The 20,151-nt window shown below is 39.9% G+C and overlaps 1 protein-coding gene across 2 annotated transcripts in view; it reads left to right on the forward strand.

The window, feature by feature from the left end:
* LOC149236473 (uncharacterized) overlaps positions 1–20,151 on the forward strand; it is a 219,343-nt gene that overhangs the window by 147,571 nt on the left and 51,621 nt on the right. For both annotated transcript variants that reach the window (XM_089372396.1, XM_089372395.1), the window contains exon 4: positions 2,357–2,492. In XM_089372396.1, the coding sequence (XP_089228522.1) occupies positions 2,357–2,492 (136 nt within the window). The remainder of the gene's footprint in view (positions 1–2,356; positions 2,493–20,151) is intronic.

The raw sequence follows: 20,151 nt of genomic DNA on the forward strand, positions 1-20,151 counted from the left end.
ATGGCCTTGTCAAAAGAATAGGCTGCCCCAAAGAGCCCACAGCTGGGTTGAAAAAATCAGTCTCCAAAAGGTCACGACCTGCCCAAAATTAGCTCCAAATTAGCGTTATGGGTCTGCCCAAAAAGGATTAGTAGTTTCAAGCATGCATTCCCTCAACCCTACCAACAAAATGTGAGCCAAAAGCTTCAAAACAAATCTGATCTTTCTGCAAACAACCCTCAAGGTTAGTGGAAAAATGCATAAGAAAAGGAGATGATTATCTACAAGTAATATACCAAAGCTAAACCAAGGAATGAGAGTAGGACTCTCTCCCCTCTTTAGCCATCAACATGCTCTCAAATAGCAAAGGGAATCGATATTAGCACAAGTGTTTAAGATAAATAACTTAAATGAGATAGAATTGACTACAAGCCCAAGCCAAGGAGCTTGCAAACACAAATCGAATGATGAGACTTCAAGAGACAACAAATGTGGGCTCTTCAATGTGCATGCTCAAGAGTGGGATGATTCCTCCAAAAATTTCCTCTCACGCTTGAGGCTTGATACAAAGAGTAATTTTTCTAGACAACTTCAAATACACATTAGATCCATATGGGTTTAGAAACTACAATGATAAAAAAATCGTAGAGATTTATATGAAAATCAATTAAAACATTCCCTATCTAGAATAGATCTCTAAAACCAAATGCTAGTGTAAGGTTAATAACACAAGTATAAAGATGAAGCACAATGATCAAGATATTACCATACTCAAGAAGAACGACACCTCATAAGTGAACCCCAAAGTCTATTATTGCAATAAAATGTAAGTGTACAAAAGAGCAGAGCCTAGGTGGAGTCCACGTCATTTCAGAACTTGAATTGAACTCTTGGTGAATTTCCAACTCATTTTTTAGCATCTTTGACTTGGAGAGAATCTTTATTTTCTCTTATTTATTTAATTTCTGGCTATTTTGTTGCCACATATTCCCCTAGACTTAGGAAAAGTGGGTTTTGAGGGTTTATAATTTATTTTTTACCCCTCAAAGTGTCTTAGTAGAAAGTTGAAAAAGAGAGGTCCAATTTTGACCACTCATACACCCTACAACTTCTCTAGAGATCACTTATTACAATTTACACACAATTTATTAAAATTCTCGTCTCGTGAGAAATTAAAAAAATTTAAAAATTGACACCTAGACCTAATCAAATTCCGCGAAACTTTATGAGTGATCTAACATGGTAATATACAATGACTCTAGACACTAGGAATCACTTAAGGCTTCGCTATCAAGCCACACTCCAGCTTTGGGGTTCTATCTGGGAGAAAAAACTCAATTAATTATTACGCGTTGAAAAGCATAAATAATTAACCAAGTTAATAAAGCTCCCTAGAGTGAACTCACTTGATAACAAAGTCTTATGATACCGAGGCCTGTTACATGATTCTATTTCATCATGCTAGCATCACTTTACAATATCCCCACAAGGCTTGCGGAATTTGAGTACAATAGAGAATAAGAGAGAGAAAAAGGAGCTTAAAAGCTCTGATGATATCTGAGCTCTATAGGCACAAGAATCCTCTGATATATCCTTGGGCATGGAGTCTTCAAAGTATGCTTCAATGGTCAACACCCTCTTTGATCCTTTTACCACAACGGGGAAGTAGTTGGCAATGGGAGATCTTTTAGGCTGTTTGAAGCATGTAATTCTAGTATTTTGAAAAGGCCTAATAATAGCCATAGTAAAGGAAACATGACACCAGGTGACTATTAAGAATGAATTCTGTTCAAGCTTCATGTTCATTGATCATCTTAGGATTTTCCCACGACATTCTTTAGTTTCAAGGTATTTTTCTTTTCAAGTTAAATAAAAGGTAGTTGAGGAAATCTTATGTATCTTCTAAACAATTAGAGAATGGTTAGGTAAAACTTGCTGGGGACAAGAGCATGTGAATTTGTAGAACAAAAGATATGTATCTTCTAGATAGAATTCCCTACTCTCGTTTCAGAGCCTTCTCTCCAACAGTTTGGGTCTGTACATTTAATTAACAAGCTTCATAATCTTCTCTCACGTTTGAAAGAGGATACTTGAGGATTGCTGGAATGTGTGTGTATAACTGGCAAGAAGACTTTCTGATATTTTACGGTTGTGCAGTTGTTACTATTATGAAATTTCAGGTTGCAGAAGAAAAAGAAATTGGAATTGTTCTTATCGTATAGTTTCTTACTTTTGTAGTCTACTAATGTTCAAACTTTACACCTTGAAAGTGAATTGAATGCCCCTTTTCCATGTTTGATTTCTGTTAAAGCCTGATGAGAACAGTCTGCACTTCTCTATGAATTACTTTTATCATTGGAAAGTTCATATGCTGCAGATGTGGAAGGTATCCACCAGAGGTGAAGACTGCAATTCCCGTTGAAGGGAGGTTTGAACATATTATCCTTTCACTAAATACTACATCAGACCATGCAATCATTTGGATTGAAAGGGAGACACAGAAAGCTTTGCAGGTAAGTATTGTGTTCTCAATAAATTATTTTTCATATTTATTCTGACCTTCATTACTAACTACATATATTGAAATTCCAATGGTATATAACTTATTACTTGCTATAGGGAGACATCTTGAGGTGCTGTACTTTTACCTGTTCCAGAGGGTAACAGGTAGTTGTTAAGTCTTTTTCTTGTTTCTCATTTTTAGAATGGTAAGGTACACATAGGAAAGATCTCAAGAGGGTGTGCAATATTCTTTTCCCCAGGGAAAACCTCATGGGATCCCCCATGTTCCCTGGAATATCGAGATGGAGGGAAACTAAACTGCCAGCCACAAGGGAACCTTGAGGGACTTGACTGGATTTTATCCTATGACCTATGGCCTCCCCATTGGCAACCTGTCTAGGGAAGATGGTTCAACCAATTAAGTCAACCCTTGGGGATTAAGGCATGCAATCTTGCACTTGTTAGTTCTTGCTATTCAATTATGCCAGAACAATAGGCATACAGCTTCTGATTTATCCAACCTCTAATGTGAATAGCCAATGCTGTCAGAGTTGGGCTCTTTCAAGACCCAGCTGGCATGTCACTCAGGAAGACTTGACAGACTCTTCTCAGTCTCAGCAAAAAGAAAATTCTCAAAAAATGCTCTGGCAAGTTTTAGAATAGTCTGGCAACTGGGGAGTTAGTCTTTTCAGTAGTGACTCAGTGAGATTCAAGAGTCTGAAAAGAATCTACTGAAAAGAGTCTAACGACACTGTGAACAGTTGACTGGTTTAGTTACCTAACTGTTGAGCAAACCAGTCACAATCCTGTTTGGGATTTGGACTACAAAAAATAATTAGTTGTACAGTGTTCTTTGCTGAATGAGAACGAAATACCAACTCGACTATCTATGAACTAATTTCTGATGCATATTACATTGAAAATCAATATACAAAATAGCATATACTTAGCTGTAATTAGTGAGGAAAGCAATATCAAATCATCATGTAGTCATATAATGTTAATTTTAGATAAAAATGGTATGTTCTATGCTTAAGAGTAGTTTACTTCAATTTTTCTTGTTAGCCCAATATCAACTTCCAGATTAGCAATCACATTAACATTGATAGTAAATGCAGATAGAACTTAAACAATAAGCAGAAGACAAGCCAAGACAAGAGGACACAATATTTTGCAGATGCCAGGGAAAAACACCAATGTGGGGAAAACCCTTTGATCAAATTTTCTTATTATTCTTCAAAAGTTAAGCAGAGAGAGAGAATACAATATACAAAATTCACTTTCCCAAACATTGTTAAAACAGTCCAATCAAACTGCAGTCAACAGGATGCCCTAACCAGAAAGTCAACGCTGATCAAACCAGCAGAAATTCCCTCCAAATCAGCTGGGTCAAACCCAGTCAACTCGGCCTCCAGGGACAGTCCAAATCAGCGCAAAACAGTCTGGAAATTCTCGGTCAAAGTTGGTCCACACAAGTCAATGCTGCTGTCAAACTTACTGCAGTTAACGCTGGTCAACTTGCACAGGAAATCTCGGTTTCTGTGCCAGAATATGCGGCCTGCCCAAACAACGATCCTCCCACAAAAATCGGAGTCAAATGATGGAGTTTGACCCTCGGTCAACATACCTATAATTTGCCCAAAACAGATCTGAAATTTTCGTCCTGCAATTTCAGTCAACCTATGTCAACGCATAGAAAAGAAGAGCTGCTCCTACTTGCTATATGAACCAATGAGGAGAGGAGAGAGAAAGATGAGTGATGAGTGAGTGACAAAAGGAGGAAAACAACTCCTCTATATATACACAACATTGAGGGTGAAGAGACATGTCTGTTGGGCTTCATGAGCCTACATTAGAGTTCTCGCCGACTTTGACAATTTGTCCATAGAAGAAATAAATTCATAATTTCATTTATACTTGTTAGAATGAGATGATCTTTAGATCAATCCTACACCTCTCGGATAGAGGAATCCAATAAAAATATAATCTCCATCACATGAGCTGTCCAAGGTGGAGTTTGGCCCTAGTTGCCAAATTTAACATTTCCTCTCAACTAGGGAGAACTCCACCTGCCAAACCATCTGTTAATATGTACCATCTCTGTCATCCCTGCTCTGTTGAAAGCCTGAACCATGAAGAAATAATGAAGAAAAAATGACCGAGTGTATCATACCACTCTCCACTGACTTGAAATCAGTCTCCATTGATCCCAAATCAATATCAAACATCCTAGTGTAGGGAGTATAGTAGTACACGATGCGTCCATCGGTAGTACTATGGTTCCTATCCTCATTTCCCTACTCATTGGCTAGATGAGAGGTACTTCCCATGAGTCCCAGACTTCTTGGGTAGGATGTATCAACAGTTGAAGGTGAACCACAAATCTTGCTCATATGCCATAGGAGAAAGTGAACCACTCATCCTATGCATATATCAACCATCATGGGGTATCACAGGGGAAGGTGAACCACTCACCCTGTACACAGCGCATCACTAGGGGAAGGTGAACTAGTCACCCTATGGTCGCTCATAGCTCCAAGAAGTACCCCCAAGCCTCCCGGAGCTCCCAAAGCTCAATATCCAACTCAAACGGGACCCTCATAAGAGGGTCTCTTCATGACTCCAGGTCGTTCACAGAAGGTTAAGAATTTGACCTTTCCCAGGGGCTTCATAAGAATATCTGTGACTTGTTCATCAGTCCCAATGTGATGGAGCCTTATTGCTCCCTGTTGTACCATATCTTGGATAAACTGGTACCTGATATGCCCAAACAACTCATTAAAGAGCTTCCTCAACCAAACAACTTCACAGGAGGCCATACTAGCAGTAATATATTTGGCCTCGACAGTGCTCAAAGCAACCGATTCCTTCTTCCTGCTCATTCGGAACATCAAAGCAGAACCTAGTGAGAAGAAACATCCAGATGTGCTTTTACGATCCACCACACTGCTAGCCCAGTCAGCATCAGAATATCCATGGAGCCTTAAATTCCTGGCAGTGTATCTTAGTCCATAAGTGATTGTGCCTGGGAGATATCTCAAGAGATTCTTGGTAGCAATCCAATGTATGTGATGAGGCTCGACCATGAATTGACTTAATGTATTCACTGCAAAGAATATGTCTGGACGAGAGTTCACCAAGAACATCAGGGCCCCTATGGGTTGACGATACTCAAAAGGACTTCCCAAATCGCGCCCAACAACACTTCCACATAACTTCTTGAAGTTAAATTCCATCAGAGTAGTCACAAACTTGCAGTCCACCATCCCAAATATTTCAAGTAACTTCACAATATATTTTCCTTGGGAAAGGAAAATCTCACTTGGCTTTTGCCTGACCTCCAAGCCTAGGAAGTAGTGCATCAATCCTAGGTCCTTCATCTCGAATTCGGAAGCCAACTCCCTCTTGCATTAATAAATTAGAGGGTTTTCACCTGTCAAAAAGAGATCGTCCACATAAAGTACCAAGATGAGAGGCCTATCATTTTCAACCCTAAAGTAAAGGTTCAGATCAACTTCACTTCTTGTAAAACCCAAATTCATCAGATAACTGTTGATCCTCTCTTACCAAGCCCGGGGAGCTTGCTTCAACCCATAGAGGGCTTTCTTCAACCTGCATACATGTGTTTTTCGATCCATAACTTCAAATCCCTCGGGTTGTTCAACATAAACTTCCTCCTTAAGTGAACCATGCAAGAAGGCAGTCTTGACATTCATTTGATGTAAATTCCATCCTTGAGAGGCAGTAAGGGCAATGATCGAACCAATGGAGGTATATCAGGCCACTGGTGCAAATATCTCATCATCGTCCACACCTTCCTTTTGAGAGAAGCCTCGAGAAACAAACCCGGCCTTGAACTTTTCAGCACTTCCATCAGCGCCATGCTTGATCTTGTAGAGCCATTTCGAGGTGACAACAAATTTGTCCTTGGGTCTAGGGACCACATCCTAGAATTCATTCTTCATAATTGACTCATACTCTTCGTTCATAACATCCTTCCAAACTTGGTGCTTCAGAACTTCGACGAATGCGCAAGGCTCAGTTTGAACAATGGTGCTCATGGTAGCTAGGTACCCTTGGTACCTATTCGACTTCTTACATTCACAAAATGTCCCCCTTGGTGCAATATGTCTCTCGGCATCTTTGAGGGTGTCCCTAAGCCATGAGGGTCTCCTTTTTGAGGAGGAGGGCTCATGGGGAGGTGGATCAATGGGATCCATCAGTTCTTCAACATTAGGCATCAGCTCATCCTGCGGTTCTCCCTGCTTTCATGTATCTGCTTCTTTGTCCTTCCTTGGAATAGGAAGGTTCCTAATCTTCCCAAGGGCAACATCTTCATTGAAGGTGACATCATGACTTATCTCCACTTCTCTTTGACCAGGCACATAGATTCTATATGCCTTTGAAGTTTCACTGTAGCCCACAAATGTTCCTTTCTTCCCAGATGCATCTAATTTGCTTCTCTTTTCTTTCAGCACATGAAAATACACGGGGCTACCAAAAATTCTAAAGTGAGAAACATCAAGTTTCTTACTGGTGGAAACTTCGTTGGGAGTTTTGGAGTCCAATGCTTGATGAGGGCATCTATTTTGAACATACACGACAGTGTTGGAAACTTCTCCCCATAGGAACTTCGGAAGGCCTTGATCATGAAGCATGGCACGAGTGGCTTCTATAATAGAACGATTCTTCCTTTTAGCAACACCATTTTCTCAAGAGTATATGCGGTGGTAGTCTCCCTCTTAATGCCAACTTCTCTACAATAGTCATTGAACTCATTTGATTCATATTTGGTTCCATTATCGGTCCTTAATATTTTGATCTTCTTCCTTGTTTGATTTTCAACCAAGGCTTTGAAAGAGCGGAACCATGTGAACACTTCGTCCTTCTTCTTCAAGAAATAAATCCAAGTTTTGCGAGAGAAGTCATCCACAAAGATAGCATAATATAAATATCCTCCCAAAGATGTCACAAGCAACATACCAGATAGATCAGAATGAACCAATTACAAAATGTCGGTAGTCTTGCTATCACTTGAGGGTAATGGTCCCCTTGTATGTTTTCTTTCGGGCCTCGACACATCCCTGACAAACACCTTCATGTTCTACTTTAAATTTGGGCATACCTATCACCATTTTCCTTGCATCGGGTAGAGCCTTATAATGTAGATGAACAAACCTACCGTGCCATAATTCAGATTGAAGAGATGTGTTGCAACACATAGCTCCCAATGGAATTCCTCCAACTTGATATAGGCTATCAACCCTGAATCCAAGAGTAAATGCTTGTTGAAATTTCTTTTCCAGACATGTACCTTTCCATCTATTAGCGCTTGAAATTTCACCTCAGGCTGAGAAAGGTAAACCTCAAGGCAACATCAAACCACTTAGCCTCGTAGCTAGCCCTACGGGGCAGGAGAGGGCTCTCTCCGGTCTATCTCGGTAAAATCTTCAATGGATGAGATGACCAATAAGGTAACACTGATTTTAGGCTAGTAAACTGATCAGAAAGGTTGTTTTGGGGTTTTTAGGGTTTTTGGTGGCAAATTGAGGGGATGGCAATTTTGGGTGCGGGGATTGGACACAGTTTCTATAGGGGGTTCTTTGGGGCGAGGTAGGAGACAGTATTGATGCCTTTGATTGAAGTGGATGATTAGGAATGACAGGTGAGGAGCTAAGGAGAGCAAACAATAACTTTGAATTCTCCTTAAACAGTAGAAAACATTGAAATTAAACAAACTTAAAAGCAGAGCATGACAGTCATGAATTCTTACTTTAACACTTCGTTTGCTTAATATGAAAAAGGAAAAGAAAGGAAATGATTCACATAACACACTTACAAGCACATAGAGAAACACACCATCAAGACATGTAACCACAAGAATCCCAAAAAGGACTGCAGAACCTTGGTCTTCCTTAGCCAAAAATTGCAGAGATACAGTGAATAATACAATGATAGCTTCTCCCTCAAGAGTCCAACCATGAAAATGAGCAAGAAAGTACATAATATAGATCATCTAACCTCTTTCCCTGCCTCCATGGGTCGAGCTCACTATCCTAGGAGCTGTTTCAACCACTTCTAAACTAAGCACTACAAACTAGACAGTCAAAACAACTTGCCTCTATAAGCTAGGAAACCAATTCATTCATTTAATTTTCACCTTTTTCATGAATGAATCTTCTAGAAGAGGTACATAAGAGTAAAAGTGTCAATAAAGTACATTAATTACATCAAATAGGATAATAATCCACCCCAAAAAGTCAAACAGGGTCAAACTGCGTTTTTCTGAGCTGTACACTGAAATCTGGAGAAGTTTGCCTGACGGGTCGCGCGCCTTTGGGACCACATTTGGGGCACTTCCAGGTGGCCAAATTGAGCAAGAGTAGGCTTGTTGGAAAGGTCTGTGAGTCTACTTTCCAACCCAACTGGAATTTCTGAATTTGGTGGTCATTTGCCCCTCCAAAATTGCAATCTCCCAAGACTGCTTTCTGCAACTAAAAAATGTGGCAGAAAGTCAATTTTTGCTTGTTTTTTGACTTTCTGGAGGCCCAAAACTTCATAAAATCTCAAGTCCATTGATGAGCATATGTAACTTCTCATGACAAGTTTGGAAATGCTGAGTTTTTGCAAAATGGAGTTGCCATGATGTAGGGTCGCGCGGGGGGTGAGACCCGTTAATGGGGAAAAACCTATAAATTGCCTGAAAAACCAAAATTTACCCAAAATGCTCAAAATTTCTTGGGATTTGTGCTGTGGCTAGGCTATTTAGTGCCTTGGTCCTTTAGTGAAGCCTCGGCTAAGATATGAAGGGGATCAGGCCTCTTTCTCCTTTTTTGTGCCTTGGCCAACTGCCTTTGGAACATCTTCATTTTTGCCTTGCACACGTGCATTCTTGCCCAATAATGGTTCTTCATGTTCCTCAGCAATTTCTTCTCTTGGTTGGCCCTAGCCAACAGCCTCTCCAAGTGTGCATTTACCTGGATGAGCATGGATTCTCGCTCAGCGGGCAATAGATCACCGGATCTTCTCCGGTTCAAAGTGCGGTCACTACGAATCCTCCACAGCTCATCAAGTGCTTGCTCATCCTCCAACTGTTTGTTGCGCTTCTCGAGGTATGTGATGGTCCATTGTGCCCCCTCTAATCTCCTCTGCAAGGCATCATTTTCAGCTCTGAGGTGCTGAATGATCTCCTTTGCCTCTCGGCTAGGAGAACTGACATCAAGATCAATAAGCTCTATATCCGGAACACCTGATGGTCCCTCATCAATCTTGGGCTGTTTGCCCCTCCCTGGTACTTGTGCTACTGAAGAAAGCGAGGCCCCTTCCACCTGATGTGGAGATAACACTCGCTGAGCCGATGAAGAAGGCGAGACCCCTTCCACCTGGTGTGGAGATAATACTCGCCTAGCTGCTGCAAATAAGGCCCTCTGGCCTCTCTGATAAGTAACCACGGGTGAGGAGCTGACATGTCTAGTGAAGGGGATGTCATGCTGCTGTGATGGTCCTCCCTCCTCATGAATAACCTCAGGATGTGGCGGTGATGGTGCTGTGAAAAACTCACGAGAGATGAACTCCTCCCATGAGATGCCCTGCTGAGCCAACTGATGTAATACCACTAGCTGAATCAAACCATAATGGTAAAGGCTCCTGTACTGCTGTGCCGGGCTCTTCCTCTGCATCATGGACACCATCTTCTCAATGTTCTGATAGAAGAAAACAGGGATGTTCATCATCCGTACCCGGGTGAAGTGCATCAAGAGGCGAATATGGTATGAATATACCTGTGAAAATCTGCCCTCACAGGTAAAATAGAGCATGATGAGCCTCATCATGGGAGCATACTCACTCCTGAGAAATCTGAAGGGAAACACTCCTGTCAAGTGTCTCATGAGTGCTGGTCTAACGAAAGGCTCAAAATGAACACTGTCCAGCACCTTGCGCTTATTCCATACCTCTCCAACATTAGGTATCCCTGTGGCCTGTGCAATCACCTCAGGTGTCAATGTGAAGTCCACCCCGGCAAGGTTGACATGTCCATCATGCAAGTGTAAAACAAACAGGCGAGCCAACTCTCTGTGGTGCTGAATCCGAGAGATCCTCTCACAAAACTCATAGCAAGACATGTACTGGAAACATGAGACTGCCATAGGACAAGCTTGTAAATCTGTCAAAGAGGTGGGCTCCTCTCGCCTATGATGACCACCCTTACCACCCTTATGAGGCCTCCTTTGTATCTCAATCTCTGAAGCTGATGCCTGGTCATCACTCTGCTCATAGGTTTCAGTTTCTGACATTGTTTAAGGAGCAGAGTGGCCAAAATGTACTGCTGTTTCTGCTTTGTAAAATGCTGATTTGTATGCTGTTTCAAGGGGGACAAGGAGCATGAAGGGAATGTTAGGGGAAGGACACTTTTAAAGGGAAAATGGGAATAAACATATAAAACAGGGATTTAAGGGAAAAAACATTGCAAAAATCATTGCATATGCATCATTATATACATTGTTTACATGGGTAATGAGAGATAGGGTTAGGGCTTAATTTTTCATTTTTTAGGGAAGAGGGGTAGGGTTTGGATTTTTCTTTACAAATTTAAAAGGGAAATTTATATAGAAGGATAAGGAAAATGACATGGGAAATGGGGAAAATGATTACAAGGGGAATACCTTTCAAACAACATAAAACCCTAGGCAAATTTTACAAATTTAAAATGCAGCAACATGGAGCTTTTATCTTGCACATGGAGATCCTTTAAAAATGCCATTAAGATTCCCATTGACCATAACAAGCAACCATTCTTAAGTTTGGAGAGCCTACCTTGGCAATTTGGCGATTTCGGAGGGTCCTTGGATAAATTTGCAGTCGGTTTGGTAAGGAGGGCGCTGACGGGTCGCGCACCTCACCCAACGGGTCGCGCCCGTTGAAAAATTACACTGCCGGAACACTGCTGATGGGTCGCGCACCTGGTTTGACGGGTCGCGCGCTTGTCCAGCTCCCAAATTCGCTCAAACTTTCACTCAATCGCTCTTGCAAACAACTTGGATGCACAATGAGGGTCGATGGAGGGAGATTGGGCCTTTATAGCTTTGATTTGAAATAATTTCATGCTCAAACCCACTTTATAATGTTTCTCTTTGACACTTTAATTTTTCTCTTTGACACTTTATAAAATTGACCATTTTGGTTTCCTTTATCCTGAAATTGACTCATTTAATGCTTTTGCTTGATATTTTTTTTTTTTGCAGGGACATCATCTGAGGGATCTTGGCAAGGGAGCCAGGGTTTCATACTGTCCTTGGAGGCTTTTTTGAAATTTCATCACTTTTTACAAAAATTTGAAAAATGACCTTGGCTTTAAAAACAGAGTTTTTAAATCCAAGGTGAACATTAACTGTACAAGATTGAAATTTGCGAAGAAACATCTTTAAAATCATCCCTTTGGCTTGCTGAGCACTTATTGACCTTCATAGACATGACCTTGTAAACCATCTTGACCAAAACCCTAGACCTAGGAATTTGACCTCAAGACAAGACAAGACAAGCTTGAAAGTGACTAAGGACTGAAATGACCTGATCCAGCAATGCCAAGAGGGGGACAAAGACACTAGCTCCTCCATCAGGGTTATGGCATGCCTAATGGGATGCAAAAATTGACACTGATGAGACACCTACTTATGCAAATGCAAAGAGCTTTGATCGCTGATGGAGGGCGACAAGACCGACTCTAACACCATCAATGAATTTCACCTTGAATCCTTTGTCCTCCATTGCCAAGATAGATACCAGGTTCTTCTTTAGATCAGGTACATATAGTACTTCTTGTAGATGAATGATGTTACCTTGATTTAAATGAAGAGTAACATTTTCAACTCCTTTCACGGGATAGGTGGCATTGTCTCCAAGGATGATTTCCAAATTTGTATCATTTTCTATCAGATTTGAAAGAGCCTCCTTGTAACCAATGAAGTGCCTTGAGGCACCGCTATCAATCAACCAATTTCCCAAGCTATCTAGAGGAGAGGCAGTAGAGAGGGCAAATATAAGATAAAATTACTTTAGCTTGTTATCTACAACATTATGTTGAATTTTCTAAGTCTATCCGTTAGAAAATTAATCTGTATTCTGCTGGTTTATTTCTTCTACTTGTAAATTCTGAACAAGTTATTTAAAACATTTAAATACTGAAATAAACACAATACAGTCACAATATCTACAAATCATGAACTGAAAGAAAACAAGCACACAAGTGACACCGTTATTTTTGGACAAATGTCCTCGGAAAAACCCAGTGTAGGAAAACTGGTGCAACTATTCTGAGGGTTATATTATTATGCAGTATTTCCTTGAGTATAACTGGGTGCTTAACTGACTCACCCGACAGAGAAAAATACACGGCAACAATACCTCTATATTTGGAAATAGGTATTTAGAAAACTTGTCCAACGAAACCCTCTCGGGCACAACTGAAGCTCAACGTTGGCCCTTCTGGCCTCTACGCCAGCCTCCTGCTGCCCTGCGTTAGCACCAGGACCCTCTGCGTTAGCCCTTTGAGGCACTGCGCAGCCTCTGGGACCCTCTGCGTTACTCCAACATCCTCTGTGTGGATGATGCAGTCCCTCTGGCCTCTGCGTTGTCTCTGCCGGGCTCTACGTGGCATGAACTGGCTGCTGCTTTCGCTCTCTCTGCTTCTGCGCTAGTCTCTCAGCACTGTCTTTGCTTCTTTGCCCAGTTCTCACTGCCCCTTGCTGCTGATCACTAATTCAACTTTGCTTAGCAATCCCGCTCTAGAAAAATGAATGACTGATCACTCTAGCGTGTTCTCCAACTAACCCTCAAGCCTCTTCTTATACTTTTCTCATTGGTCCTTCAACGACCGAGATTAAATCTCTAATCAACGCTAAGATTAGATTTGGCTTGATCCATGACTTTTGGAACCTTCTAACCCAATTTTATATTAATACCCCTTAATATTTTATTTTTTAGACTTAGGAACTCCATTAAAAATATTAATTATTTTAATATCTCTCGAACCAGGCACAATCTGTCCAAACCAATTCTGGGTCTTGGAGATCTCATATGCTTTAGCCTCTCCACCAATTTTCATGGCTAGAGCACATCCAATGCTACCCCAAATCAACACATTAGATTCATCATACTTAGAGTTTCTTGATCTTTTGGGAGGTCTATCTTTTCCAAGTTGAGTAGCGGAAGCATTCATTTTTTCCTTTGTTGTTGAACCTGCCATTCCTTTGATTGTTGTTGCCCCTTAAATTGTTGTGGTTGCTGTTGTCATCATCCTGAGGTGTATACCTTCTATTAGGACACTCCCTAGCGTAGTGGCCAAACCTGTTACAAATGAAGCATCTACCCTTTCTTCCATCTTTGAATCCCGATCTCGCTTGACATTGCTTCTTTGAACCTGCATTGTTCTTTCTTTTAGCATCAGCGGAGAATGCAGTAGGATCATTCCTATTTGAAGGCATGTCTCTCTCTATCATCCTTGTTTCTTCTTGAGTACGTCTAGTCAACAATTCATCAAAAATTGGAATCGGTCATTTTTGAGGATAGTAGTGTTGAACACATGCCATTCACGAGGGAGATCTCCAAGGGAAATGAGAGTTAGCTCCCTGTCAGCAATAACTTCTCCAATTGAAAGAAGATCATTTTTTTATTTTGGTAATCCTCATGAAGTAGGATTGGATATCTTCTCCTCTTCCCTTCTTTATGTCCTTCAACTTGTTCTTGAGAAAGAGGACTCGGTTTGCATTTTTAACTTTTAACATGCCAACCAATTTGTCATATATATCCTTAGATGTGTTCAAATCAGAGATATAAGCAACTAAATGCTTATGAATAGAATCCCTGATGATCTTCTTAGCTTTGACTTCACCTTTCTTGTACTTTGTCTTAGTGGCAGTCGGTGCATTTGAGGAGGTTTAGTAATCTTTCCCTGCACATAGTCCATACCATCATGCTCTTCCAAAGTCAGATCAAGAGACACCTTCCATGCATGATATTCAGACTTATCATGGAGCTTGTCATCAAGTTTGAAGTAAGATGAGGAGGTCATTGAATCTTGTCCTTGTCCAACAAATCTCAGTGATTTCTCGTCTCACTCTTGCTTTGGCTTTGTCTTCACCTTAGCTTTGATACCATGTTAATTTTAGATTAGCAATCACATTAACATTGATAGTATATGCAGATAGAACATAAACAATAAGCAAAAGACAAGCCAAGACAAGAGGACACAGTACTTGGCGGATGCCAGGGTAAAACCCAAATGTGGGGAAAATCCTTTGATCATATATTCTTATTATTCTTCAATTTCAACAGAGAGAGAATACAATATACAAAATTCACTTGCCCAAACACTGTCAAAACAGTCCAGTCAAACTGTAGTCAACATGATGCCCTAACTTGAAAGTCAATGCTAGTCAAACCAGCAGAAATTCTCCTCCAAATCAACTTGGTCAAACCTAGTCAACTCATCCTCCAGGGACAGTCCAAATCAGCTCAAAACACTCTGGAAATTCTTGGTCAAAGTTGGTCAATGCAGGTCAACACTACGATCAAACTCGTTGTGGTCAACGCTGGTCAACTTGCACAAAAAATCTCGATTTCTGTGCCAGAATATGCGGCCTACCCAAACAACAATCCTCCCACAAAAATCGCAGTCAAATGATGGAGTTTGACCCTCGGTCAATGCTGGACAACGTACCTGTAATTTGCCCAAAACGGATCTGAAATTTTCGTCCTGCAATTTCAGTCAACCCAAGTCAACGCATAGAAAAGAAGAGCTACTCTTGCTTGCTGTACGAACCAATGAGGAGAGGAGAGAGAAATGAGTGAGGAGTGAGTGACGAAATGAGGAAAATGACTCCTCTATATATACACAACGTTGAGGGTGAAGAGACACGTCTGTTGGACTTCATGAGTCTACATTAGACTTTTCGCTGAACTTGACAATTTGTCCATAGAAGAAATAAATTCATAATTTCATTTATACTTGTTAGAATGAGATGATCTTTAGATCAATCCTACACCTCTTGGAAGGAGGAATCTAATAAAAATGACATCTTCATCATATGAGCCATCCAAGGTGGAGTTTGGCCCTAGTTTCCAAATTTAACATATAATATGTTCACAAAATAGGGTTGAACTAAAGGTTTACCTAATCCACTTTAGTAGAGGGTCTAATGTGGGTTTAGGTGAGGCTGGATCAGATTTTTGGTCCATGGGAGGACATTTCCTTTTCTGGGGATATGTGCTCGGTGGACATGTTGATTGTTGCGATAGTCTTGGATAACCTACCAATTCTAACCTCCATTTCAATAGGACATGTGGTGGGCTCTAAGCCTTAATCCTTGCTCAAGTTGAAAGTTTCTCATATGGACTCAATTGATTGTATTCCTGTGCATAGTGCATGGAACTTTGTGCCCCATCCTAGTGGGGATAGAAGTTGGTTGTTTTGGTAGGAGGTGGCCATTTGGCACACCATGAAGTTTATGAAATGGTGGGATTGCATGATTGCACATAAGTTTAGGAGAGAGCTTTTGGAGGCTAGACAAAAGCTGGAGGAGGTTCGTATGCTTGTGGAGGAGGATCTGAATAATATTACTCTTTAAGAGGATGGAACTCGACAGAGTTGGTGGTGCAAAGGAGGGTACATTGCTAGATGGGCTTAGGCACATGCCTAACTTCAATGGATCCAAGAAGGTGATGAAGGCTCTAAGTTTTTATTTGTTCTTCTTTGATTTCTTGAAAAAGAAGGTAGTGGATGATAGGGTGATTGGTTTACTTCAAGTTAATGAATCTTTTGAGGAAATCCCAAAGTTGGAAGTCCCCTAGAATTGATGAATTTCCTTGTGAATTTTACAAGGTGATGTGGAATATGGTTGGGGATAACTTTTGCCACCTTGTGTATAAGATTTTCTTGTTAGGTACGCTTTGTGAGTCACTTGATCAAGGTTTGATCAAACTTATTCCAAAAAACATTTCCAAAGACTCAATTGGTGAGTGGTGTTGACCATTGGAGTGACACCTGAGGGTTATTTGAAGACTCTATGCCCAAGGATGTACCAAATGATGCTCGTACCATCAAGGATCATCATATTACTAGAGTTTTTTAACTCTACTTCTTCTTATCATTTTCTGTTGTACCCAAATTCCACAAGCCCTTTGGTAATGATGTAAAGTGATGCTAGTATGATGAGTTTGAGTCATGTAACAGGCCTAGGTAGCTTGGGACCTCGTCATCAAGTGAGTATTACTTTGAAAAGTTTTTTCACTTGATTAATTATCATCTCCTTAGCAGGACTTAATAATTAATTGAGTTTTTTCCTCCAAGCATAACCCCAAAGCCGGAGTACAGCTTGATGTTGAGGCCTTGGGTGAGTCATAGTGTCTAGAGACATTGTATATTACCATACTAGATCACTTGTAAAGTTTCGTGGAATTTGGTCAGGTCTAGGGGGTCATTTTTTAATTTTTTAAATTTGTTGCAAGGCAGAAACTAGAATAAAATCTGTATTTGAAATGTAATAAGTGATGTCTATAGAAGTTGTATGGGGTATGAGTAATAAAAATTGCACCTCTCACCTTCAACTTTCTATTAAGACACACTTTGAGGGGTTAAAAATGTGTTTTGGACCCTCAAAACCCATTTTTCCTGAGTTTAGTGGAAAAAGTGGCAATAAATTAAGCCAACAATTAAATAAATGGCGAACAATAAATATCCACACATGCCAAATGATGTGAAAATGAGGTGGAAAATCATGGAGGAGTTAAAGTGAAGTCCCAAGGTGATGTGGACTCCTAAAATCAAGGAAAAATATGTGCTCCAAAAAAATCGAATATTTGGAGGGGACCACAAGATTCCCAAGGAAAAATGGATTTATTAAGGAAAGGAAGTTGAATTACTTGGATGAGTCAACTTTTTTGTGGGCTTTGTCTTGGAGTTTACTAGAGATGAGTGGAGAACGGTCTCTTAACACTCCACTCCCATCTACACTTGTCCCTCTTCAACAATGAGTTAGCTCCTCTCATGGACTGCGTGGGCCTCTCTGGGGAATTCAAATTGCATGATTGAGCTTTGGGATTGTCATCATCACACTTGGCATTTGGTTCTTCATTGGGATCTCCACCCATTCTCCTATATAATTGAGCCTTGGGCTCTCATATTGTATCTTTTGCAACGAGCTATTGTGCTTGGGGAAGCTCTACTTCTATGTACTCTTGTGCTTCATATGAATAAAAAGACTTTGGGGTTCATTCATGGGTGTTTCTCTCTTGGAGTTTGTGCTTGGCTCAATGATGATATAATTCTCTACTTGTGTTTAATTTGATTATCATTTTTTCAAATTTTTTCATAGAGTTGTGAATATATAACTATCTTACATTTGCAACTAGTTATTGAATATGTTCTAGACTAGACAACTATATCTATTTTCATACAAATTCTAGAGTTCTCTTGTCATTGTTTATTGATTTAATCCATATGAGCTAATGTGCATTTGAAGTTTTGTAGAGGCCATCTTTTGGATCAACTAGCAAGCGTGAGGGGAAGTCTTCAAGAGACCAACCCACTCTTGGCATAGCTTTCAAGGAGCTCTTATCGTTATTTGAATCTTAATAGCTTATCTTTTGAGAGTGTTGGTTTTGCAAGGGTCTTTTTGACATAGTTTGTGCTTAAATCGATTATTTCAAACAAATCTACATCTTATACTCTTGTGTTTTCATCTCTTTATCTAGCTAATCAAGAACTTCTTATAAGCTAGACAAGTGATGGGGTCTTTTCCTATCACTTGATTTAGTTTTTGTATATTATTTTGTAGCATTATCATCTACTTACAAGCTCTTTTTTTCACATTAATTTTGGTTTTAGTTTTGCAGCCCTAACATTCCCTCTTGTAGGTTCTCTCAAGCTCCAAGTTGTATTCCAAGAAGGCTGTGGGCATTTGGAGAGTTTGTGAAGGAGGCTAGGCCGTACATCATATTGGAGCTTGTATTTTCTAATTGTAGAATCATTTCATCCCTCTTGAGGCTCCCATAGCTTGAAGGGATTCTCTTCTTTTTTCAAGATTTCACATTGTATCTTTTCATTACTCCTTGGGTAACCCTCAAAGAAGCACTAACTTCATTGTAACACCGTAATATTAATTTTTTTATTTTATTTTTTATTTTGTTGTAGGAGCATGGGCTTATCCATTGGCATCCCTATCTCTCCATTTTAGGGACAAAATCTTGGGGGATTGACTTGTTGATCTTAATTTTTCCATTTTGTTTTCACATCACATATGCATGCTCTAATTGGGAAGTAACACAAATCACATTTCTCTATTTTCAAGTTTGCTACATGCTTTAAGTTTGCATTACTTATCATTATTGCTACAAGTTTCAAGTCTACATTTCCATTTGCAAAACAATCCACTCTTACTTTATGCAAGCATATCTACCGTTGTTTTTTTGCAAACTTTGATACATTTAGCTTGACACTTGTCTAAATAATTCATACTCTATTGTTATTGTTTATTTCCATTGAACCATTGCGTATTGGACAACTTTGCCTTTCAAAGCTACCATTTACTTTTATGTCAAGCTAATCATATTTCATTTCCTCAAGTTAAAGTTCCTTTTTTGCAAAGCTATTGTGGGCATAAATCTCAAATTTAATTTTCAAAGCACTGTAATTTACTTTGGTAAACTTTACATGTGATCTAGTTTCTCATCTTGCAAGCACATACATTTCAAGCTTCGTTTGTTTTAGTTTGTTATTGGTTCATCATTTATCTTTAGCAACTCACAATTTTAATTGTTCATGAATCTTATGCATCTTGTGTTTACTTGAGCAACTATACAAGTGATGTTGTGGAACATTTTTATTTGAAGCAATTCTATCTTTTACATAGCACTAGCATATCATATTAATGTTAGTTTTTGTAGCATCGGATGTGTTCTAGTCACGAAACTTTGTGGAGAGGTTAGAATGAAAGAGTTCTCCAAAACCTAGAAATCGTTTCTAGAAATTCCACCCAGAAGTGTTTCAATTAGATTAATAACCAATTTTTAACTATTTCCTAAGTCTAAACTTAGCGAATATGGTTAATTAATCTGTATTAATTGAGATGTGGTGAGAATCATCTAGAAACTCACATTAATCACTGAGAATTAATCTAGGCCATTAATTATGTTTTAATCTTGGTTGTTGGTGCCCCAACAAAAGATTATAAGAAGAGGTCAATGGGTTGATGGAGGATACACCAGTGCAGATATTGAGTTTCCCAGGTAGATCGATTTTCTCAGTGGCTGAAGTTCAGCAAGAGAAGATAGATCCAGAGGGTGAGTTGCAAGGGAGAGAGGGGCATCAATAGTAGTCTGAGAGTGCGGGATAAATTCTTGAATGGCTAATGTGAGAGAGGACGTAGTTCATCAGGGCACTGCGTGGAGGATGATGTAGTGAGTCCAGTGTAAGGGCAGAGGGTCCATTTCGGGTTCAGAGATTCACTGTGGAGAATGAGAAATTTAATGCCAAATTTCTCTCAGTGTTTCTTTCTCTATTTTTGTTGTCTGATATCTTGTACAAGAATTACTGCTGAAGAATAATAAAGAAACCCTCATTCGCTGCACCGGTTTTCCCAAGTTGGGTTTTTCCAGGGATGATTGTCCAAAAATAGC

This window comes from Pinus tabuliformis, chromosome 8, assembly GCF_031772625.1.
Source record: "Pinus tabuliformis cultivar Carrire ecotype Pingquan chromosome 8, CPIR1, whole genome shotgun sequence".
In the NCBI taxonomy this organism is placed as follows: domain Eukaryota; kingdom Viridiplantae; phylum Streptophyta; class Pinopsida; order Pinales; family Pinaceae; genus Pinus; species Pinus tabuliformis.